Below are 25873 nucleotides of genomic sequence, written 5' to 3'. Positions count from 1 at the left end.
GTACAAAGATGACAACTTAAATGAGTGAATATGGTTTTACGATGCTTTTAGCAATATTCCAGCAATATCACGGCGGGGGACACCAGAAATGGGCTACACACATTGTACCCATGTCGGGAATCGAACCCTGGTCTTCGGCGTGGCGAGCGAACGCTTTAACCACTAGGCTACCCGGCCGCCAATATAATGACGAAGCCAATGGTATCAACAGGTGGGAAGCCAATTGAAGGTGGTGTGATTGGGCTGGGTGTAATAACAGGGAGCTGACTGTGGTAACATTATCAGTAAGGCAATGAAGATGGTCATTTGTGGTTGGTGATATGAAAGCACAGTGGGGTACATGCTGGGTAGTTGGGTAGATGCCTTAGTCTCTGTTAATGGCTTGTTTGTTTCTATGGCTTTCCTCTTCTTTCTGTGACTAATGTTAGTATGGATAATCTTGATTTGTTGCCAGGAAATATGGTGATCAGGATTTCATGTTTATTCATTGTTCACCTGATGAAGGGACCAGAGGTATCTCTGAAACGCCGTTTAAAAAAATAAAAGAAGTTGTTATCCATAAAAATGTCATTTGTTCATGGTCGTTTCTTTACTGATCACTACACCAAAACAGTGGACAACCTATAATAAAATAGTATCTATGGGTGGCATATTTCGCCTGACAGAAGATTTTGGAAGCACAGATAATTATTCATTTTTTTAGATATTTTTCTTTAGCTTATCTTTTTTGCAGAGAATGTTTGCACACTAAATGGTACAGTTTGTGCTATCAAATGCCACCGGTACAATTAGCTGTGTTGTTTAAATAGTATAACAATTGTTCTCAAAATGATTTTTTGTTGTAAGATATAAACGGATGTTATTCTGTTTGTAATAAAATGTTGCAATGTGAAACGTTGATTTTGGAATACAATATATTGAGGAGAAGACCATCATATTTATCCATTTCTGGTGTGGTTTAACATGTTTTAATAACTTTTAGATTACCTAAAGGTGAGTCTCACTGGGCGCAAAGTTAGTTGCTGTCTGAAGGGGTGTAAGAAGAGGCATTGTCATGACATACACGCTAATAGACAAAAATAACAAGGGTATCTCATGATCCTTCCATCCCAGGGGAATAACTGAAGCGACATTCAAAGGAGGACTGGGACCTTAATCCGATAATGTCATGGACTTTTGAGTACATTAATTGTGTCAGGTTTGGTTTTTGACCCACGTGTTTCAGAGAAACGGTAATTGAACTGGTTGATTTGCTTATAGTATAGAATGGTTGCTGATTTGAGGACAACCTTCAGCTGTCATGATTTGGTATTTTGTTCATTTTGTAGATGACCGAGGATATTGTTAATATATAACATAAATGTATCTTTCTTTGAATTCGTCATGATCCTTTTAACCTGTTCATTTTAAGAATTCCAAGAGAGAAGACATGCGGGAGATATGGAAAAGAATAACTGAACGAAATATGACTGATCCACGAGTTTTCTCCCTTGACTTCAACTATCATATAAATCAAATGAAAAGTGGCAAGTATGCAGCCATCATGCCAGCCTTTGTTTCGCGCTTCTATATGGCCAAAGACTGCAACCTTACCCTGCTCGGAGACAAGTTCCTATATGAACAGATGACGTTTGGCCTTCCAAAATCCTCACCTTTGAAACCGGAGTTTGAACGTGTGTATGTATCGAGAACCAGTTCATTGGTGACTTTTGAAATAATCCATAGCTCTATTACCGTAGAAATATAACAACATGAAATATATTATTAAATAGCAATAATGTTCGATTTTTAACAGTAGGCATCAGAAAAAAGGAACCAGTACCAAGACAAGTAATGACAAATCTAAAACTGAAATAATGATTATAGGTTCATTTGAGTTGACTGTGTTATGGTGCAAACTGATTTTTCTACAAACAAAACGCACACAAAGAAACCGCTGTCATATGATCTGCGTAAATTGAATCAAAATCAATGTTTCCAATATGGTGGATGTGGCGACCATAACGGTTAAGGATCCTGCACCGAAATCACAGAGGTCAACGGCCTTAACATTCTTGAGGGGCGGTCAGGTAGTCAAGTTGTTAAAGCGTTCGCTCGTCACGCCGAAGACCCGGGTTCGTTTCCCGACATGGGTACAATGTGTGAAGCCCATTTCTGGTGTCCCCCGCCGTGATATTGCTGGAATATTGCTAAAAGCGGCATAAAATCATACTCACTCACTTACATTCTTGAACATAATATTTGACACATTTCCTACAGTTTCTAAAGAGATACGTACAGACAATAACATCAGCGAGAAGTAAGCAAACAAGCTTATTCCGTGAGTCCTGAGTCGCCTGGCCACATATGTTATAATATTGTGTGGCTCGGGTGCACTCACACAAATTGACCACTTATTCTCAGCTCCGCATAAACTGACGGCCAAAAGAATCTTTACCATAGTTATAATTCATTCTAATTTAAAACCCACCAAAGATAGATGCATAAAGTAAAATGTATTGAAATTATCATAATTTCAACGAAATCAACATTTAAAGTTACAGTCATACAGCATTCAATATCGGCATGACAGTTGCTTGATGGAATAGGAAAAAACAGGCTTTCAACTTTATGAAATGATGAATGATGAATGATGCTACGAGACACCAGAAACTCTCCGGCGCACAGGAAAAGGCAGTCGTCTAATGACGTTACGTGGGATATGTCGCAGTTCTTCTTAGAGGGCCTGGATGAGTTTTTGTGGGTTGGCTGGAGGATGTGGTCGCAGTCGAGCACGACGATCCACAACATCCCAGACATTTCTATAGGGGACATGTCTGGGGAGCGTGCAGGCCACGACAACGACGTTGTTGGCTGCAAGAACGCTCTGTATGATTCGGGCTGTATTGGGTCTGGCGTTGTCAGCCTGATACAGGACCGGTTTTTACCAGTAAAGACGACCCTCTGCCAGTCGCGGGCCCATTTCAATCTCAGACGACGATGTTACGCTGCCAATTACTGTCCTCCTTTAGGTCAGTTAGCCCGAATTCCGTGAGTCCTGAGTCGTCTGGCCACTATCTTTCGACTAATCATATGCCCTAAGGCAATGGTCGCTGACCACGGTCTCTCGACTAATCATATGCCCTAAGGCAATGGTCGCTGATGACGTCACTGTCAGGGATCGATACCGGGGATGCAAAGTACGGAAGTACCGATCTTGATTGGGCGTACTTTTCCTAGGTCTGCCTGTTCCTGGCTTGTCTGATGTCTGCCCGGTCTGTCTGTAACGTTGCATCAACACGGCAGCACCCAAACGTTCTAGTAACGTGAGCATCGGTGTCACCCATCTGTATCATACCGAAGGCCCGCTCCCGTTGTTCGGGTGTCAGTCGTGGCATTTCTTTAGTGTGTTCGATGTGAGTGTCTGGCATGCAGTCCGTGTAATGTCTGCGGAGAGTATTGTTCTGTTGTGTTATTAAATTTTTGCAATTTTATTTTTAAAATGGTAAAGTATCTTTTGGCCACCATTATATTTGACGAGTGACTGAGTGAGTGAGTGAGTATGGTTTTACGCCGCTTTTAGCAATATTCCAGCAATATCACGGCGGGGGAGACCAGAAATGGGCTTCACACATTGTACCCATGTCGGGAATCGAACTAGGGTCTTCGGCGTGACGAGCAAAGACGAGTGACTGATTGTGGCAATATGTTATAATAGTCGGTAGTTAAAACAATTTTATTTCTTGACTAGGATGCAGATTCTGGTTGATTCAGGATTGACAGACAAGTGGATTCGTGAAAGGAGTAGCTGGTCAGACGGATCTGAATGTATCTCTGAGAAGTTGGTGAAATCAGTCACGCTTGAAGACGTTGCCGGAGGCATAGCAGCAGTCGCAGCAGGTGCAGGGCTAGCACTTCTTACCCTGGCTGTTGAATACCTTTATCATCTTTACATCAGATGACAGCATCAAAATGGAACCGGAGAGACTGATGTAACATTTGGTTGATACTGGATACTGATAATTGAATACTAAGAGGTTGTTTTTGTATACGAGAACTGCATTTGAAAATGCTGGCAATTGGGCAAATGATGTTAAACAGTATCGGTTACAGTGATATTTGCTTGAAACAAGAATTGCATAAATGTTATTATTATTAAGCAACGACTATTTTACCAAGGTATTCAAGTAAGTATGTGTATTCTCCATTTGCAACTTGTAACATATACCTATTTATTACTTTATACCCTACGCAACATGTCTGTGCGAGGGGACATTATTGTCTTTTTCAACAGTATATCGATATACTCATAAGGTTAAGGGAAATAAAGAATTGAATTGAAATTGAGGGTGGTCTCCATGTTAAACAGCACAGTATCTCAGTGGGTCACACGCACGCATGCGCGCGCGCGCACACACACACACACACACACACACACACACACACACACACACACATGGACTCAGCATTATTTACCGGTAAATATTTTTAAAGCATGTACTTTTTACTGTCATCCTTAAAGAGACTGTACTTAATGTTGATACCTTATATAAGAAATAAACGACTCGTGGTCGTTGTTCACCTGCGCCCCTCATTGTTTATTCCCCCTGCAGTGTTTTATTGCACGATAAACAACTCCCACCCGTCGTTTATGTCTTGAATATAAGATACATTTGTACCTACGCGATAAAACGCAAAGAACAATGAAGAACGAAGCGTGGTTTATTTTACGATAAAACATTGTTCTATCATAACGTCATTTCTGGTGATTCGAACATTCGCTCGCAACTTCATGACGTCGTATATTGGACGGCGTTATACTTTGAGAGGGGTGTGTCTAGCCGTAGCTGGGCAACGCAGGTAAACGCGATGACAGAAGATCGCATCCAAAAGCGAGAGAGAAATGACAATCGGTACAGGTTATTGACGTGAGGATTGTTAGAATATGCGGGAAATACACACCTGTGCATAAAATAAATGAAATAAATGCCGAGATCGGATTCTATTTAGGGAGTCAACAAAAGTCCCTGTGACACCAATATTTTAGTGTATTTTTCAAACAAGTAAAGTTTGGTTTTCAATATTTTAGTACATGTATGGCATCAATTCACAAAAACGCAACTGCTACAGAAAAGCATGCATTCCATGCAAAAGTTGACTTTTATGCAAGCCCCATACATTTCACTACCCAAGAATGGATATAAAACATGTGCGTTAACGGGATTCCATATGCATTGTTTAGCATCGTGCTGACAACAACCACTCAGAAAAACAACAAAATTACGCAATTATTCATCATTACGAAATGCCACGCCTGTCCGAAAATGAGCGGCTGCGAGCCATTGGTATGCTTGAAGCAGGATCGAGTCAACGTGATGTTGCAAGACAATTTAACGTCCACAGAAACAACATTTGGTGTTTATGGCAACGTTGGCAACAGACGAATGCAGTCAGAGACCATCCTCGGAGTGGTAGGCCACGCGTAACCAATAATCGACAAGACAACTGGATTCGAACAACACACCTACGAAATCGATTCCAGCAAGCAACAGTGACTGCAAGAAGCATCCCTGGCCTTCAACGAATATCTTCACAAATCGGACGTCGTCGCCTCAGATGTGCAGGGATTGTCGCCAGAAGACCCGCCAGGCGTCCGATTTTGACAAGAAACCACCGTCAAGCACGTCTACTGTGGTGCAGACAACGTCTACGCTGGACGGCCATGCAGTGGGGACAAGTTCTATTCACTAACGAGTCTCGTTTTCACCCCAGCCACAGCGATGGACGGATTCGAGTGTACCGACGTCGAGGTGAACGTTACGTCAATCATTGTGTCATGGAAGAAGATCGGTTCGGGGATGGCAGTGTTATGGTATGGGGTGGTATTGCAGCAAGACAAAGGACCCATTTGATAGTAGTAGAAGAAAATCTCAATGGACAGCGCTACCGCGACGTGATCATCGGCCCTGTCGTTCTACCGTTTTTGCGTCTTAATGGCCCAGGCATTACCTTTCAACATGTCAATGCCCGGCCTCACATTGCCCGACTTGTTCAGGATTCTCTTCAACAAAACAACGTGAATGTCATCCGACTGGCCGACTCGCTCCCCTGATTTCTCACCAATCGAGTACATGTGGGATGAGATGGATCGGCGCCTTCGACGTCAACCGCGTGGTCCACAGACACTCCAGGAACTTCGAAACATACTCCAGCAGTTATGGGCAGATATCCCACAGGACTTTGTGCGACGCCTGGTCCATTTCATGTGTTGTTTACATCGCAACCAGAGGCGGACACACACGCTATTCATTTGTAAATTGACATTTTGGCATGTTGATGTTTTTTTTATGAAATCACGCATTTCCTGAAGTCAGTATGGCAAATGAAACCATTTGAACACTTACAGGAGTCTTTTATCTGTTGCAAACCGAAATTGTTTCAGATATAGTAAAAAAAACATAACTTTGCATGAAATCTTACTCAATGCCACAGGACATACAATACTTTATTAAACTACACATGGGGTTAGTGCTGAATTTAAGACTAATCTTATGTCTTATCGGGGACATCTGCAATAAGCCGTCAATTGAAAACCCTTGAACAGGGATAATAGGGCTGTTCCACCTAATTGCCTGCACCCACTCGTTAAGAGACAAAGTATACGTTTTAAACATAATACAACACCCCTAAAATGGGTAGTATATGGTTAGATTAGTCGCATTGTATTATCTCTTCAGTGTTTGATTAGCAATGATCCCATGCGACAATAAGTCTGATTTAATTTTAAGCTAGTATATCAGTTGGCTTCAGTTTAATCACATTACACAAGTGTTTTGTGGGGGCCGTGCTAACACTTGTAACCAAACCTGATGTTCTGTGTCGTTGGTAATTTTGAGTTGATGTGTTTTCTGTCGTAACTGCAACTGCAACTGCAAGCCATGGAACAGTGTGCTTCCCGAGTTGGTTGCCCTGTAGCCACGAAACCGGAATCGTGGGCCTGTGGCGTGATATATGGCGTCGCCGTGGGAGGAACATGGCGAAAGAAAAGCGATAGTGGTCGTTTTGTTTGATTGCAGTATGTTGCTAAATGTCGTACACAGAGAAACAAGAGTATATGTGGTTAGGAGCTTACCTGTATGGCATATCTCTGGTTATTTCCAGGGCACCAACGCCCGCCTTTGTGGCAGATGTGGCACTGACACAGAGGTTTAAATATAGTTGTGAAAACCCTGCGGTATGAGAAGTGATTGACATCCTCTTTCCATATTTCTTCCCATTTAATAACATTCAAATATTCGACAAGTTTAAAGAAACCATTTCACCGATAACTGACAGTAATGACAGTCATGAAAGAACGATGTTCCCAAGGAAACGTTAGTGCACGGGGGAGCTGCTTAAAATAGCATCATGAAGTCAGTCGAATCTGACGAAACTCAAACAGGGCACTTAAGTTATCGCGGGATAACGTGCAGTCGGCACCTTTGATCTTTTAGCGAAGCATCTTAGAACTGAATTACTTTCATGGCAGTCAAACAATTGCAGGCAGCCTTGCGCGATCTCGTGGCACATGTTTCCAAGTGGGAACGTGACTGAAGGTATCTGGATCATTACTGTTTTGTTCGCCTACCCATTATGTTGTTCTTTGCAGCTACGCATATGTTTATCTAGATCAATCCATAATTAAACGTACACAGAACGTTTCTTTGGGGCTAGCCTTATGACTATCATGTCAAACGCAAAGGATATTTGGGAATACCCGCATAATGACAGAAGGTCAAAGTATTGTTTGAACTTTGCTTGTTATATATTCACGCAAGATAGAACTCAATCATACATTTCGGGCCAACCAGGACCGCCACCGTGGTCTAGTGGAATGGCGTACGCATGGAGAGCGGAACGTCCGGGGTTCGATCGCCGGTCGCGTCATACCAAGTGACGTTAAAAGAAGGGTCCTTGTTGTTACCCTGTATGGTGCTCGCCATTAAGGGGATAAAACAAGGACTGATCGGTTCGGAGTCAGTATACTGTCTTAGTGTTAAACAGTGAGCTGGCACTATACATCGGCATCAGTCCGGACTATTACAAGCAGCCACTCACACATACGTGCATGCACGTCGCTATATAAGTGCAATAATCTTGGACGCGACGTTAAACCCTATTTCACTTCACCTTTCACCTTACCTCGTGGTTAAACTGTTTTCTCGCGATCGTCACGCCGAAAGCCCTTGTTCGAATCCCCACATGGGTACAAAACGTAAAGGTCATCTACTCGCCGTCGTATATGTGCAATTCTGCTTACATCAGTGTACAATCTTACTCACTTACTCGATGTCTTAATTATAAGGAACTATCACTTTGGTTACGGGACATGTGTTCACAAATACAATGGGATGTGATTCGCAAACCAGAATTCTTGCTCTCATCTGTTGAGATGCGTAAGTTTCTGACCAAATACTGTAGTTCCAGGGATATCATATTCATGCATTTGGTTAAAGGTTCGCGCTGACTGCTCTTTTCACATGCAACATTGCGGTGGCACGTGGACCAATGTTCAGCGCTGAGGTCTCAAATCAGGTGAAGGTGAGCAACGTTGGGTGACAGCGTTCGGCAGCTTGACTCCTGTGAGTGTCGTGGCCCTTCCCCACACTGAAGCGCATGTAGCACATATGATGTCTGCTAAGGCAAGTGACTTTGTTCGAACTGTGCCTATGTTTACCCAGCAGTGAATGAGATAGTATTGTGACTGTTACCTTCTGGCGCCTCTCTTGCAGATTCCCAGGGAGCTTGGAATAATAAGCGAGTGCACACTGCTCCATTGATCGGGGTAATAATGTAGTACTCTAGGCATGCTTTAGGGTTTAGATTTAGCACATTATAAATATGTACATTATTATTATGTACAGATTAAAATAAAAATGCAACAAGGAGGGTTTGGGCGATCCTCACACAGTCAGACTGGTAAGACTCATCATCAGCTCAGGGCCCCTGCCCCCTCTACACGCAGCCCAGACAGCGAATGGGACTTCTCCCGGGAAACGCTGCCTCGTCAAACCCACCCAGAACGTTTCGACGAATGTGAAGACTCCCCATCTCTGCAGCCTTCTGCATTACCCATATTGTCAGAAGTGCTGTATTCCTGGTAGCATGCCATGGTACTCTCCCAATGTCAGTCAGCCAGTGTCAGATTGGGAGGTACAAAACCTGAGACACCGAGAACAATGGGGAATCGGATAACTTGGTACTTGGGATGCAAGCGTGACATTTCGAAAGCGAGGTCCGCATATTTGCCATGCTTTTCTTCAATATTGTCAATCACATTAGTGTCAAAAGGGACAGAAAATTCAATGATATAAATTATTTCATTGGATTTATCAAAAAGGACAAGATCAGGTTTGTTGGCCTGGATATGTCTGAGACTGTATACGGGCCTATTCCAAAGAATTTTGTATTTAACCACAAGTATTGCGAGACGGTAATAAAAGGATCGAGCCATTGTATCATGTCGCTTAAGATTCTGTGTTTGTGCCAGGCGTCTGTGTAAATCTCGAAAAACATGCATCGCGAGTAGTATTGTTTCTAAAGCGTATTTGTAGAAGTATATTAAACATTATTAAGTGCACCATAGGGCACCCAAATGACGAACACCCACTACCATCTCTGATTTAATTATGCCATGTTTAGAAATTTGGTACACAATGAAATTATTTGTGAATATAATCCAAGAAAGTTTATGTATGCAACTTATTTAATTGGCGAATTTTAACGTCAAGTGTACATCAGTTCATTCACATAAATATAATAAGATGAAGAACATAATATAACTAAGGATGAGACGAAATGCCATGTTTTTGTTTTAATAGCGTATCTCAAAATACCATACCTACAATATAATTAATGGCCACGTGTTGTGTTCGTCCTGTACGTGGATTTGCATACTCTACACCACTACTTAGGTTTCATTTCCATACTGTGACCGTATGCAATAATGATAGAGACATTCTAGAGCCAGTATCAGAAGTCCCAAGCCCACACCGGCTGCTACTGCTGTTCCGACTCCGCCAACCTCGTCAAGCGTCACTGGCGTCACAATCTTCTCAGAGTCACATCCAGTTTTGTCAACCAGCCAGCCAAAGTCATCCATCCATTTTCCTGGCCACCCAGTGTCCACCAGCATGTGCATCCTGGAACAAACATAAACTAGAATTTAAAATAGCCGAATTTCCACATATTAACGCGGGTCTTAAATACAAAAACACTTTAGTCACTATGAACACATATTACATAGGTGTCTTAATATGGTCAACATTTTCCTGTATTTTCTGGCGTGTGAAATGAACATATATATTGTGCATATATGTGACGGATGTCAATACCCTTGACATCACATACTTATCTTTACAATGCACTGTCACTTGGGCGTTTTTATATATTATAACAGTCTCGAAAGAACAAGAGATAGCTCGATTACGAGTCTTAACGAAATCTATCTACCTAACAAGTGCTACTTTGCTGACTGGGCTAACGACTGCATTCTTCTGATGAATTAGAGTAGAAAGTCAACAGTTGTGAAATGCGCAACCTGTTCTCGGTGAAGGAAATGCATTCCCTGTCTGTCCATATATTTGTTTAACGGTCCAGTGATATAGCTAATTACGTTACTGAAGCCAAGACCGACCATGGCTTGGAGGCAAATGTCCGGGTGACTTGTATGTGCTGCCTCTGCTTGATGCACGTTTAATATGATCGTTGGTGCTAGATTTATAACGCGTGATGCATGGTTCCTTGAACAGGCACGTTGATCGAGAATTTGATCAATCTGCTTCAAACTTGAAGAAATTATAGAGAGAAACCCTGATCATAATAATGTTTTTTCTATATACATGTGAGACATACTTAGAACATAACAGAAGTTAGCCAGAGATAATGCTCTACCCTGTTCAGCAACTTTTAAGCTCAATGTTCTTTTCACGTCTATTGCAGTATTAGTGCAAGTATTTCTCTTTCTAGACACAATAACTGTGTTTGCTTGTCTGGTGTTAAATACCGCAGTGTGTAATAAAATTGAGTCTGGACCCTCTCTGTGACATCTTGAGTTGATAGCGGATTTCAATTTGAATTTTCAAGTAATGACAACTTTATGGTATGCAATATACTACATAACGCATGCCTTTAACAACAGAGATTACAACGCTATGTGGGGGTGGGGTGGTGAGATATGTACAAGATGTTAAGGTTTTGATATTTTATATGATTTGTCGGTTGTGAGATCTTAAAACACTCTTTAACTCATCCACAAACTATTGTCTGAAGAACCGAGTGAAGGGAAGTGATTAAAAGTGTGAAAAGTAGCCGTATATTACAAAGCAGACCCTTGTTGTAAGGTCAGTGAAGTGATATGAGCATTGATGGAAAAGGTGATCAGCATAAGTGAAAATTGTTTTGGTTATTGTTTAACGCCGGATACAGCAATATTCCAGCTATATGGCAGCAGCTTGTTAATAATCGAGGCTGGGCCAGACTTTCTAGTGAGCAACGATATCCATGCCGTCGGGGCATGCTGACACGCAATCACCGAGCCTGACAACCCGATCTTCTTTTACGATCATGTAGAAACTATTCCAATGCATACGTTTGTTTATTGAAATGATACGTATCTTTCTTAGACACTGTTTCTTTGCTCAAGGTATTATTCATATATCAAACTCTTGTAAATGTTGAAACTCAACAAAGATGCATATTGAAACACACTATAGTCAAATATTTAATGGGGTATCAACTTCGGAATTCTTGCTTTGATATTGCTGAAAATCCGGTCATAACTTTCTTGACAATGGTGCTTGTGCATACATCCATCAACAATGGTCGTATGTTTCACAGGTGCAGCTTCATATGCAATAACGACACAATTTAGTTCGTATCGAAAATCATAAGAAAATTTGGTCATTGCATGTATTGCACTATGTTTTTGCATTTTTGTCAAAGGAGTAAAAGTCGGATTTTCGTTCTGTGTGAAGAGTTTATGCAGTTCAGGTTTCAATTATTTATTTTTAAGTCCTGTCCTAGTTTCAATACAAGGCATTGGAGGAAATCATTGTAATTACAAGAAATGTGTCTCCCATCATAAAGAACCACTAAATCTTTTTCTCAATGATCATAATAATAAAAAGCAGGTATCACCTGATAGCGTCATTTTGGACATCCAAATTTTGCGCACATACAAACAGACTGAATGGTAAAGTCAAATGTTATGTTGAAAATATATTGCTCAAAACACAACTGGCAAAACTAGCATTTTTTATAGTATCATACATTTGAGAGAATACATACTGGTTTATTTATGATAAACTAAACATAACCTCATGGTATTGGAAATTATCTGGGTATGTAGTGAAAAGCTTGTAATGTCAACGAGGGCAGTTACTTGATTACCATGATGCAACTTTGTTCCGCAAGGTACCTTCACCACTGATCTGTTTAGGAATCCCTGGGCTATTTTGAAGTAAAAACTTATATATTTCAGTGGTCGGAGAGAATATCAAATCACATACACACGTTCCAACTCTGACTTCAAGGGCGAGGATTTAGGGACTCCAAAAGCTATCTGTTCATACAAGGCCCAGTCCCTGAGGTAGGCGAGTTTGCAGTTCTTGGCCATTAAGACGTCGGAGATGATAGTGAACACAATGGCGGCATATTTTCCTTTCTTCATTTCATTGACATGATAGTTGTAGTCAGTCGAGAAAACTCGAGGATCAGTCACGTGTTTTTGTTGGACCATTTTCCATAATTGTTTAATGTCCTCCCTCTTGGAATTCTGAAATTAATATAAATATAATGATTAATATCACTTTCATGAAAAAAAAAGTATTTTATAAGCAAATCATGGACAGAAATAAAAATCGGGGGGTTGATGTTTGTGAGAGAGGAGATCCTTTCTACATTTGTCGTATCCGATTCAGTCACACGTTTATATGTCGCCATATTGCTGAAATAATGCCGATGCGGCTTTAAATTTTAACTCACTCATTCGATTATTGTATATTATCGGTTGTTCTTTCTGTCACTACCGAGGTCCTGATACCGAAAACACGACAGTCCCTTTGAAATTGCTACCTTCTTCTATTTAATGTTCACTACTGAGTCAAATGAATCAATAAATGAAAAGTATTTGCATAGTATTATGTATGTAGATCATTAAAGTACACATAATTATTTTCGATTTAACTGAGATGTTGAAGTGAGATGCAGGACTTTTGAAAATTATCAAACACATATCTTTTTATGTACATTGTGTGAATTGTGGGTGCCACCGTAGGACAGGACATGTTTACAAATTTTGCGAACACATGGTGTCATCACTGATTTCCATGCATATGATTGTTACCGCTTTTGTATTTCATACCCAGTGGAATCTGTTTCGTCGGACAATCGAGCCTTGTTATGCTCTGACTTTGACGTTTTGTATTCATATTGCCCAGGTTATACGATAACAATTAGGCTGCTGTGATAATGCACTGATATTGCCCCAAACACACTGAACAAATGTGGCCGAGTTGATTTTATTGCTATTTTGTAAATATTTTAGTAAAGTCCTTTAATTGTTTCTGTTTTAACCTGTTTCTGTCTCAAGCTAGATTACTTGAGCAGTATAAAAACAACAACAATTAGACTAGCTCCAGTACTTACATAACTACTAACATAACAATAGCCACTTTCACCTATACAGTCACCAACAGCACAAGCGTCTTGCTTTGTTTTCCTTCCCAGCTTCTGTATTATGTAAGTAAAAGGTTTCTTCTGTTTTTTGCTGACTTTGCTAAATTATTTGGTCACTTACACTTGAAGGAAATCAGTGGTTCTGTGGACTGGATTCAAATCAGTGGATGATTTATATTTGTTGTGTTCAGGATCTCTATAAGAATATGGCAATCGATGTTATTACGATGCCTGTGATCTGCCAACGCTGACATAGTTGCCAGCTCATTGCCACACAGTGAGTTCAGAAACAACTAGCGTGTGTGCAAATAAAAGCAGCTGTCAACTCACACCCCAGTAGCCTGTTCTGTGTTTACCGCCCTAACCGGAGCCTTGCCCGCTACTACACAAACACAACAAAAACTTAGTTTAAACCACGAGAACCTAACGTGTGTACCTGGAAATATGTTCGAGCAAAACCTTCAGTCGGGAATCCTATCGTGTAGTCAAGTCTTTCAGAGAGTTCCTGGAGATTGTTGAATGGTGGAGGTTCGGACTTCTTCACAGAAAGGAAGGCGACAAGTTTTGCAGTGTAGACAGACGTGATGACAATGAGAAAGATCCACCAGAAAAATGTTATAACCCGACCAGATACACCGGTGAATGTGTAGGTACTACCTGTAATCAATCAGCAAAGTATTAATCTAGATATACACAGATTGGGAGTGAGTTGGATTTCACACTTCTTTGAACAAAGGGTATTTCAGTTACTTCACGGCGTGTCAGCTTAATTTGGAGGAGATCCATATCGCACACCTCTGCATCTGTGAAGGGGACGTGTTTTAAATGATTAATATAGTCCTCGCCACTTGAAACAGAATCACGAAATACCGTGAAAATGAATTCACGAACAGGGTTATGTGTCACGAACAGAGTTATGTGTGTGTTAATACTTATAAAGTGAAAACAACCCATTTCGCCGTGACGGAATACCAATTACAGTAATGACAGAAATTGTTAAGTGCGCTGTTCAAATATCCATTTTGCTAGCTATAAGCATGAATGCTGAGTCTTGCTCAGGTGGTTACTGACAATCGGAGGTCAGGCGACTGCGAGCGGTTATATTTAGCGTTGATCTTGTCAATAATGCTATAAATATTACATCTGCATGGTTTGTTTTCTTGCAGTTCGTCCTGGTAATGAACGTACGCTGCACACGCTGCGAAATTTAGCCTACATATTGTCACCTGACTGCCCAACATTACCCGGATTGTTACCATGTGTTTAAAACTCAATGATAATGTTATTCATGGAAAACAAAACAATAACATAAATGGCATACATCACTAAAGACAGAGAATGAGGACCATACCTTGTTTCAGCATTGATCCAAGAATAAACCATGACATGTTCGACAGGATTTCCTTTTTCGTTTTTAATGTATCTCCAGGAGTTCCATGTCTTGGATGCAATTCTGTAACTCCATAAATTAGAAGAACACAAACCACACACACCCCGAACACCACGAACACCATTTGTTTGAAAGGTTTCAACAGCAACAGCCATCTGTACTGGTCGACGTCCGGTTCCCTGTACATGACACGCGTGTAGGCGGTGGTAAATGGGGGAAGAAGGTAATCCATCACAGTTGCTCTGTCATCAGAAATCGTTAAACCAGATGCAACCATATCCACCTCCTACAAAAGATATCAATGATGCTGAATTAACAAACAAAAGAAATGCCAGAGATAGAAAAAGTGCCCCCACTTTTTTTCCAAAACGAACATATTTCTCAAACGTTTTCATTTACTTATAAGCTGCAGAATCTTTGCTCCATCGTGTCACTGTGTTTTCTGGTCCATCATTTGATTGTATCTGGTTTGTGTACAGGCCGCAGTCGCCTGGGGTAGGGGTACTGCAGTGTATAGCGTCAGGCAACAAACAAACAGTTACCTTTTTAGCAAATTGTGTGAGTGTGAGTGTCGGGTGGTACCGTAAGGGCAGGACATGCTTACGCTTTTCGCGGACACTTGGTGTCATCACTGATTTTGAGTGATCCATTCATATCATTTTCACACGCTATTCCACCTTTACCTGTGTAATTCTGTTTCGGCTGATATTCGAGACTGGTTATCCTCTGGCGTTGACGTGTTTTTATTTCCAATTCAGTACCACAAGCACATGCGTAAGTAAATATGTATATCCCTTTCATAAACAAAGATATGGATGTGGGTTGCTTGAAAAATCTTACCATTTACAAACACAATTCTGTTACTATTTCGTTACATGGGCATAGAATCCTAGAAGGGACACTGTCATGTTGTTGCATTACAAAACAAAGCAAAGAATTACAAAATACAATGATTTACAATATTCAGCATGTGACATAATCAGGTTCTCGGGTTGACGCGCATGATTAATATATTGAAAACATGGAATAAAGAATATAAGCGAGGCAATGCAACAACGCCGCATCAATTTGACTACTTGTTTTAATATCTTCGTCTCAGTGTGTATTACTTAGAACCATGATGAAGACAAGGCATTCCACAGTCTTCTTAAACAAGCCAGGGATGTTGGACATAATCTCAATGTCAATGTTGATTTTGTTGATGGTTGTTGTACTGCTGGTACAGAAATGAGTGTCAACCAAGCGAACTCCCTGAACTACCACTGCATCGAGTTTATGTAGTGTGTTGCAGATTCCTTCGATTGCATGAAGTCGGCTGGCCTTGAAAGTGACCAGTCACCAGGACCAGTCACCTCCCACTCGAAACGGTTTACATGTGATTTTGCATCGAAATGTAAATATGAACACTTTTTCAGCAGATGGACAGCTTTGGCACAGTTTCTTAACTGAGATGGTGTGGCTAGGTCCATTTAATACTGGCTTCTCCATGCTGTTGGCTTCGACACAGAGGTCCATGCATGGCACGACCCAGAATATACAGTTGCCATAATGGAATAGGCCCGTATACAGCCTCAGACATATGCAGGCCAACAAATCTCACTTTGTCTGTTTGATAAATCCAATGAAACCATTTATGTCACCGAAGTCTCTGTTCCTTTTGACACTAATGTGATTGACAAGATTCAGGAAAAACAAAGCAAAATATGCGGACCTCGCTCTCGAAATGTCCCGCATGCATCCCAAGTACCAAGTTGTCAGACCCCCCATTGTTCTTGGTGCCTTAGGTTTGGTACCTCCTAATCTGATGACATTGTGAGAGTACCCAGTCCTTCTGACACCCTGGGTTATGCAGCAGGCTGTAATGTTTGGGAGTCTTCACTTTCTACGAAAGGTTTTCGGTGGGTTCGACTAGGCACCGCTTGAAGAATATCTGATTCTGGACAAATGGAGTAGAACCACTTTAGATACTGATTAGGATCAGCGATATATGGAATACACTATCAGAACTATATGACGGTCCCTTCAAACACTGATTTAGCCACCGATGTGTTTACAAATGCGAGGTGTCAAACTTCGGAGTCTATAAACAAATCTTCCTAACGGTGCCTTGACTTAGATGTGAACAGATCACACCTTTGAATTATGTGGATCGCATGCATTTCTAGATTCGAACTATCTGTAACTGTACTAAAAGAAAGAAAACAAGGATTTACAGTGAATATGTTGAGGATCATTTTAATGAACATATTTAGTGCAAAGACATTTTGTGAACTTTGTGCCCTTAATCTTATCAAACTCCAGTTCGGGTAATTAAAATAAAAGCCACAAAACCCTTTCCATATTCATTGATTGTACGAAACCGACTATATCATGAGCATGTATTTTGAATCACTCCCAGATAGTGATGGTACCAGGTGTTCGCGAAAAGGTACAATAAATATTTGTACCTGTAATTATATCTGAATGTGATGGGTCCGACGACTCAATACCATATCAGTTTGGCGTACAGTGAATCGCGACGCCTAAGACTACTGGCACAACCGTGCAACCACATCGATTAGATAGCTCGTTGGGAACCGAAATGAAATGGAATTTCATGAGATATCATTAAAGCACTTTTCGAATCATTTTCGTTATTTATGTCAAGCTTGTGTGTGCTTTTGAGACATATTAAAGTTAAAACGAGCTTAATACGCTCAATTCTTGTGGTCGCCATGACGTATAAAGACCATGTCATTTTACCATTCAACGAGGAAGTTGTGTTAACGAGACATACTGTTTGGCGATAACGCATATCATGATGAATATGTAGTTTGGTCTGAACAACGAAGCAGTTCAACGTCTCTGAAATGGTGCGTCTATCATGTTCTTCATGGAACCTATGTGTTTATCGACTGATATGACGGGACACGTTGTAAAGCATACCATAATCGCTATGCCTTTCCACTACAATAGTGTTTATTACGAGAGCGTTTAACCGGGCCTGATTTTATATTTTATCAAATTTATTATATTCGAAAACGCTAATTTAAGACTGAACACTGACTATTCAATTCTTTTATAATCCACCGTTCACAAACAACCAAATTATTGCATTACCCTTTTTTGTAATTGTCCTATCAGACCATTCCAAGTACCATTGTCTTCATTTCCCCATGCTTTATCAGGCGGTTCTATGACCTGAATGCTGAAAAATATTAAGAAACGTATAATTCTCTTAAGTTTGTTCACTCACATCTGATAACACATCATCCGAGCAACCATCTATTATGTCTTAGGTATTACAATAGCGAAGTTATGCAAAAGCGCTGATTCATAATTCAAAACGGTAACTACAAAGGAATTTAAAAAGTTACAATTAGAGTGGCAAGTTCATTTTAAATGTATTCTCCTGATTCATATACAAATACAATGAGCATGCATTCATCACCTGACTATATTAATGACATTGTCCTGAAACCCTTGTTGAAATCACTTCAGATCCTTCTCTCCTATGAGCTCGACCACTTTGATATGAAATATATACTGTCAACAGTGGCAGTATACCGAACTCACGCACTCTAAATGTTCAAACTTACCTGAAGTTCAACTTTTGAGCCATTACATTGGCCATAGTCATCATGACATCATACATGTACGCCTTCATTGTGATTTTGTTGGGATTGCAAAAACAAAATAATAAACGATGATTCATAGGCAATAATTATGTGCCATGAACTAATAACAGTGCAAGACACATGCAGACTGTAATCGTCACATGAATGAACGAAGAATGAAATCAGGCATGATTTTAGAGAATATTTAATATCTGTCTTGTTTCAAAGTTAAATATTTTAAACCACTGTTTTGCCCTCTTACGCCCAATGAAATCCGTTTCAGCAGATAATCGAGACTTATTATTGTCTGGCGATACATAAGAAGAGACTGGAATATTGCTGAGTGCGGCGTTCAACAACAAACAAAATCAACTTAACCTGCTAAGTTGTATCAGACAATGTACCAGCATTGGTATCAGCAATGTATCAATGTCATAAGGCTATACGCGACATATAATAACAACTCACCCCTTTCATCATCGATACTAACAGTGTTCTGTTGTTATAGCCGTACTTCATATTTGGGAAGGCTTCCTTCATCCGAAATGACGTGACAGGAACGAGTCTTCCTGCAGTCCCAGTCCCTTGCAATGTTGAAACAACAACTCCTTCTTTATCCTATTACAATATAGTTGAATATCATTGTTCTGAATGAACATGTTAATAACATGTTCATCTATGGACAAAAACACTAAACGGTAATTTCTAAGAATGACTCTGTCCTTTGAAATGTCTCCAATACTGCAGGAGTGTCAAACATTTCCCCCACAACGAAATGTTCAGTAATTTTTGAAATGTTTGTACTGCGATTTTGACAAAAGCAGACTCATGATTGGTTGTGCCTCATGTTCATTGGGAATAAGAATTATATAGCAGTGTATTCTATTGTTTAAAGGTGATCGTAGCTGTGTGGCATTGTTTCTGTAGGGAGTCGGTAGACGCTCATTGCATTGTGTTTGGACAGTGATGAGTCATCAAGAAGTTACTATATTTAGATGTAAGTGTGGTGTGTAACCTTCCGGTCCCGTATACCGCGGACGGTGTTAATGTGTTACGGTGTTGATGTTATGGTAATGTTTCTAGTGCCGATGAACTGTTGAGGGCACTGTGTTGAACATTCCACTGGCTGGGTAGGTTGTATTCTAGGGCACAATAGCGTGTTTGCGTATCTCTTACGCATTTCATCGCTTCGGTGCCAGCTTTCATGTGAGAATCGCCCATCATCCCTGATTCCCTGCCCAGCCCATCTCGGAAGCTTGACCATTGTCGCCACTGGGTGAATATGTATTATTATCATTGACTTTTGCTCTGCTATCACAACTGTAATTTTGTATCTGATATTGACCACTGCCATCATATTATATACTGTCATTGAATATTGTAGTATCACTCTATTGTGTACTTCCACTGTAATTGCTGTGCAGTAATTTGCGTGAATTTGTAAACCTAATGAATTTTATAATACATTTGTTGATCGTATACCGCTTGTTGGTTTCACACTAGGTTCTTTTGCGTATAGATTTGTGGGTAAACATATTTTGGGAATCAACACATAACTTAAGAACTTACCTTTCGCCGGTATGTGCGGTCGCGTCACTTGCTCAAGCTCACTAGACACCTCTAATAGGAATGTATATTTTACAGCTAAATTCGGTCAATTTGCCATAATGACTGAACATTTCTCTCAGTCACGGTACATGCAATCTGAAAATGTCTTTCATTTCTTTGACATTTTGACTGATTCTGGGAAAGGGCATTTATAAATATAAATTTAATTTTGGAATATTTACTATCACATTCAATCTTTTGAAACAAATAAATAGGGTTTGAAACAAATAAACAGCATTAACTTCTGTGGTGTGACTTAATAAATCAAGCGATTTGTAAATTGACATACTGAGTGTACCTTAATGTTTGGCCAGGAAGTATAAAAAAGTGACCAATTGTTTTGTCACAAATCAAACTTAATAACAACAATTCCTGGGTCAGATAAAGTGATTTCTGTTTAAGGTCTTGTTCAAGGTTACTAGAAGACCGTGGTCCATTAATTCAAGCAAGGTATTATGTCTTACAAGACACACAGCTGCACTTGGTATTTGTAATAAAGTCTAAAATGACCCTGGCGACCAATGATGCAAGAAATGCGAAAGAAAACCCAGAACAATACATCCCAATCTATTGTTTTGTACTTTCCCTTCTCACCTGTGGACGTGGTGATACGAAAATGACATTTTCCAAGTCCAGAGCCAGTTGATGGATATCAAGCAATGTACGTCTCTCTGTAAGGACTATCCACTTGGAGAGGTGTCTGTAGTCAGTTGTTCTGTTCGAAGAGCTGTCATAAATATTTGCCTGACGAGAAAAGTTTTAGAGTACTTCAGTAACACTGTATTTTTGTCAGCTCAAACATGTTGCAGACGAAGAGAGGTAAAGAGTATTGGAACAGATTTGCATGTTTTTAAATACCCTCAACAGAACAATATTTCAAAACTCAAATTTAAAAGAAATAATCTACTGCTGAAAAGCAGACGTTCACGCAATTCATCACGTGTATGGTGCAAACATTTGCATTTAGCTGTATCTGTGATTCATGGGTCAACATCAATATGTCAATATCATTCATATATATGTATATATATGTATATATATATATATATACATATATATATATATATATATATATATATATATATATATATATATATATATATATATATATATATATCCAAGATATGTCCAAGATATGTCCAATATATATGAAGGTCTAATGTACCAGTAACGAGTTATTAGTCAATAATCGCTTCTAAAGAGCATGGAAACAAATATCTACGATCGTAAATTGGGAAATGTCAGTGGGTAAATGAGTTGTATTTAACAGTATTTTGTCATATCACGGCATACCAGGTAAATGTACGCGGGAAGTAATGCAATCTTCAACGTTTACACATTTTGGGAAAGCCACGTGCCTGGGTGTTAACAAACAAAGAATCATCATCAGGATGAACTTGGACTTCAAACCTACAACCTAAGAATCATGAAATGCCTAATGGGCCCAATCCTTGACGGTTATATTACACTGATGTCCAACAATGGGTTTCATGCATTGTACCCATGTAGCTAATGCATCCAAGGTCTTCGATATGACAATCAAATATTTGAATGACGAGGTAAGTCATTACAGGAGCACCAGATGATGCCTTGCTTTTCACGAACCATTTTGAGAGTATATAAAGCACCACGGGGTTTGCAGACCAGTACTATGTTGATGGATGGAGACATGATGACGTTCACTGTCTTCAGGACGTCATTCACATCTGTTTCGTCAATGTTGAAGTCTAGGATTTTACAGGAAGTTGTCTTTGACGCCATGGCAGAGAGCAGCGATGCTACTGTATATCCTACAAGTAATAGGAAAGAGTGTAGATTTTGCTCTAGAATTAATCTACATTTAAATATTGGGATATTACAAACTTTAAGAAAGATTGTTGTGGTAACGTAAGATAAATACGATTGCAGTATCTAAAACTCAAAACCCAGAATTCCTCCTTAGCATTATTGATGTAACATTATGACTGAATAATTTACAATGTAACAAACCCTGATTAACACGTATACCTCGAGCTCTACAGCATCCTTAAGGAGCATTGCGACGTATCCATACACATAAGCATTTTTTACGATTGCGCCATCCCCAATTACACATGAGGCTGACCCAGCCGTCTAAGGCGCCATACCCGTGCTCGTGGTAAACGTCTGAGACCCCTCATCACTTCGGGACTTTCCTACCACATTAAGCTGACATGCCTTGATATATCAGGAATACTGTTTAAAGTGGCGTTAAACGCAACTCACCCCAGAGTTCACATATTCCATTGAACATATTCATGTTTCATTTGTGTTTATCGCTAGGAGATGAATCAGGATTACTACGATGTTACCTGACGAAGTGTCATGCAGGATGCAGAGTGATGTCCAGTCGAAGGATCTAATGACATCGGCGATGAACATGGCAGGTTCCGATTGTACCGGTGAAACTTCTTTGGATATTGCATTCACGTTAAGTAATCTTCCTTCTGAGTGAACAAAACGTATATCATCACAAGTTCACAAACTTAAATATTTATCATCAGCGAACTAATCGAGACATATTATATTTTGACTACACATTGCTAATCAATATTCTTTCCATGAAGATAATTTAAGCAGTTCTCTAAGTATTCTCTAAAGCCATGCCTGATTCAGTTGAAACGAATCCCGTTTGCGTGTTTCTTGCACCTTTATCAGTTCTGGGTGAAACTACATGTATTGTCTTTAACAGATAGATTGGACAGGCACCCAACCTTATAATTCTGGCAATATCAATGAAGCTCTGTGGTTTCTGTAGAGCGAGTGTCCATTATCTTTGTTCTCGTTCTGATCTTATTGTAATATATATCTAAAAGTGAGTGATAATCTTGTATGTAGTGCATTTACTAATTATAAACTGACGGCCAAAATATGACCAACACAATTTTAAGCAGCAATAACAATTGTATTGTAGAAATTCATCATTCAGAACAGTAAAATGCGAATTTACTAATTCAACAACAAAGTCCTTGACCTCCAACAGGGACATTTCTTGACAAGGGGTCATTCGTCCGGTATTCGATCAACAACATCGGTTACAACTTTAAGGTGACAACGGCCCAGACCGTTCAATACGGGATATGACCTCCATGAGCGGCAATGCATCTTCGAATGCGGGGTCGAACTGACTAGACAAGCGTCCTCACATCGACTGCAGGTATCCGATTCCATTCCTCACGGGAAGATGAAGGGAGGATGTTGACGTTTCCGCAGACGACGCCCCAGTTGGTCCCAGAGATGTTCTATGGGTGACAGTTCTGGTGATCGAGCTGGCCACGGCAGGACAGTCACGTTCTTGGCGTTGAGGAAGTCTCTAGTAATACGGGCTTTTTTGGGTGTGGCGTTATCTTGTTGGAACACCGTCCGTTGTTGACACTGGATGAAAGGAAGTACTGCTGGCCGTAAGATATTGTCAATGTAGCGTTGTGCTGTCAGATTGCCTTCGATGGTGACAAGTTCCGTCTTCTCGTCCCCGTAAATGCCGCCCCAGACCATCACACTTCCGCCCCCGTAAGGTTCCACCTCCTGGACACAACAAGGAGCCGTACGTTCACCACGTCGTCGATAAACTCGCGTCCGCCCATCAGGTTTGAAGAGTTGGAACCTGCTCTCGTCACTAAACAGCACTCGCCGCCATTCCCTTTCTGCCATCGCTGAGTTTGCCTGCACCACGTCAATCTGGCACGTCGATGTTGAGGGGTCAAGGTCATGCCCTTGAAAGGGCGATAAGCCCGGAGACCATAATATCGTAGTCGTCTGGTCACTGTTTGTCTGCTGACCGGATGTCCTTAGCTGTTGGCAGCTGATGACGTCACAGTAAGAAATCTGTTCCTCAGATGAAGTACCCGTAAATAGCGGTCATCCTGCGGGGTCGTGACCTTTGGTCTGCGGTTCTGCCAGTCTGTCGGAGACGTGCGACCAGTCTGGTAATGGTCATCTTGGAGCATACCTATGGCTCTCTCCCTCTGGATAGCGGTCAGTCTTGGCATTTTCTTTGGTGTTAATCATCGCAACCAATGATAGGGAACAGATCCGTGCGTAATTTATACCCGGAAATTGCACGATAATTTGGGAAAGAATGTTTTAAAACATTGACGAAAAACATATACGAACGAAAAACGAATACGGTGTTAGCGTTGGGTGTCTCAACGTGCGTGATTCCCGTGCACCCTTTCGAGTTGAGTTTATTGGTTCAACTGTGTCATATGAGCCATTCCGTCACGCACTCTCCTCGTTGAGGCAATGTAGCAGGTCTCCGGGAACCAATGCTTGGTGTAAGGGTTGACTAGAATGGATCGATGGTCAGGCTCTCGGATTTTGGTGACTTCTATCGTTTTTGTGTTTTTAATTGTTTTCGGTGACAATTTACGGATGTTACCTACCTTAAAAACTTACCTGCAAAGTAGATGGTGTGTAAGATGGTGAGTAGTATGACCATTTCTCTGTGGTTTCTTTCACGTCCAGTGGAATCTGTTTTGGCAGATATTCGAGACTAACGTTTGGCGTTGACGTTTCGAATCTGGTTCCTTTCACAAGTGTGAAAAAATATTTTCAGTGTGACATTTGTGTCACAGTTTCAGCAGAATACCACGAAGATGTGCGCAGTATTGTCGACTGTGTTTTACTGTTATTGTAATCAATCAATCAAACAAATATCCTGACAATATTGAATGAAACGATGTGTACATGAAGCTGTTAATTATGTATGCGTCAAAAAATCTATAAATTGCCAAGCAAATAATATTTGCCAGCGTTATCAAAATTACGTACTTCGTCATCAATCCGACTGTCGAAGTCTGTGAGACATTGCAACAGAACTGAAAGGGACATGATGAGAAATATAATCATGCGGTTATATCTAAAAGTAAAACACGATGCCACGAATCATTACATAAATTTTGTGAACATTTTGCTATGTAGCAAGTATAGTGTCCTAAGCTTGGTGATTGCTGACTGCATAAGTTACCTGTACTCTATTTCCGGTTTTATACTGCCTGTCTACTGAGATACAATGTGGCAGTTTAACACGGATACACCGCTAAGACATTGTATACTGACTACGAGCCGACCAATCCTTGTTTTATTCCCTTAATACCGAGAGCCAGCCAGAGTAACAACAAGTACAATCTACAAACATTTCGTATGTACCTACCATGTTGCATGTCAGACAGATTATACTTGGACCAAAACGGAATCTCCTGAAGTTATTTCACTCTCTGCTAATTCAGACAACCAGATCCAATTGCTTAACAAGTTTGGATCTCTCAAGGACATGGATGTGTCCGACAACAGCCATCATAGGACACATAGCTTATCGCCCCCTTAGAAAGGGCGGGGTAGATCCCCATTTCAACTTTCGAAGAGATGATGTCTTTGCATATTGTTCAGTGGAGCTGAAGGGGACTAGGATTTGCAACTTATAATTCACGATTTCAAACCATCAGCATATGTTTGCAAGAAACATACCTAAAATCCACAGACAAATTTGATTTAAGACATTATAATTCCTATCGTTGCTTCTCTCCTCCAGGTGAAATGGCTACATAAGGATACTTCTATTTTGGTG

General features: G+C 40.4%; 1 protein-coding gene across 1 annotated transcript; it reads right to left on the bottom strand.

Moving 5' to 3' along the window:
• Positions 1-9928: 9928 nt before the first annotated feature.
• Positions 9929-24745, bottom strand: LOC139443662 (glutamate receptor ionotropic, kainate 3-like). Its single transcript, XM_071224606.1, has 7 exons — positions 24703-24745; positions 22620-22754; positions 21940-22079; positions 15047-15371; positions 14132-14352; positions 12528-12793; positions 9929-10160 (listed from the first exon to the last, which is right to left on the bottom strand). Exons 1-7 carry the CDS (start codon positions 24743-24745, stop codon positions 9929-9931), a joined length of 1362 nt encoding a protein of 453 aa, XP_071080707.1.
• Between the last annotated feature and the right edge of the window lie 1128 nt (positions 24746-25873).

This window comes from Haliotis cracherodii, unplaced genomic scaffold (assembly GCF_022045235.1).
Source record: "Haliotis cracherodii isolate W230 unplaced genomic scaffold, xgHalCrac1.p SCAF_5, whole genome shotgun sequence".
Lineage (NCBI taxonomy): Eukaryota > Metazoa > Mollusca > Gastropoda > Lepetellida > Haliotidae > Haliotis > Haliotis cracherodii.
The sequence above is the reverse complement of the archived record's forward strand: the minus strand, read 5'-3'. Positions and strand labels throughout refer to the sequence as shown.

Coding starts and splice junctions, on each gene's coding strand:
- LOC139443662 (XM_071224606.1), bottom strand. CDS start 24,745: ATGGTCATACTACTCACCATCTTACACACCATCTACTTTGCAG. Junction 22,755..24,702: donor ACACACCATCTACTTTGCAG/GTAAGTTTTTAA, acceptor TTGTTCACTCAG/AAGGAAGATTACTTAACGTG. Junction 10,161..12,527: donor AAGTCAGAGTTGGAACGTGT/GTATGTGATTTG, acceptor TGTTTGTTCCAG/GATGCACATGCTGGTGGACA.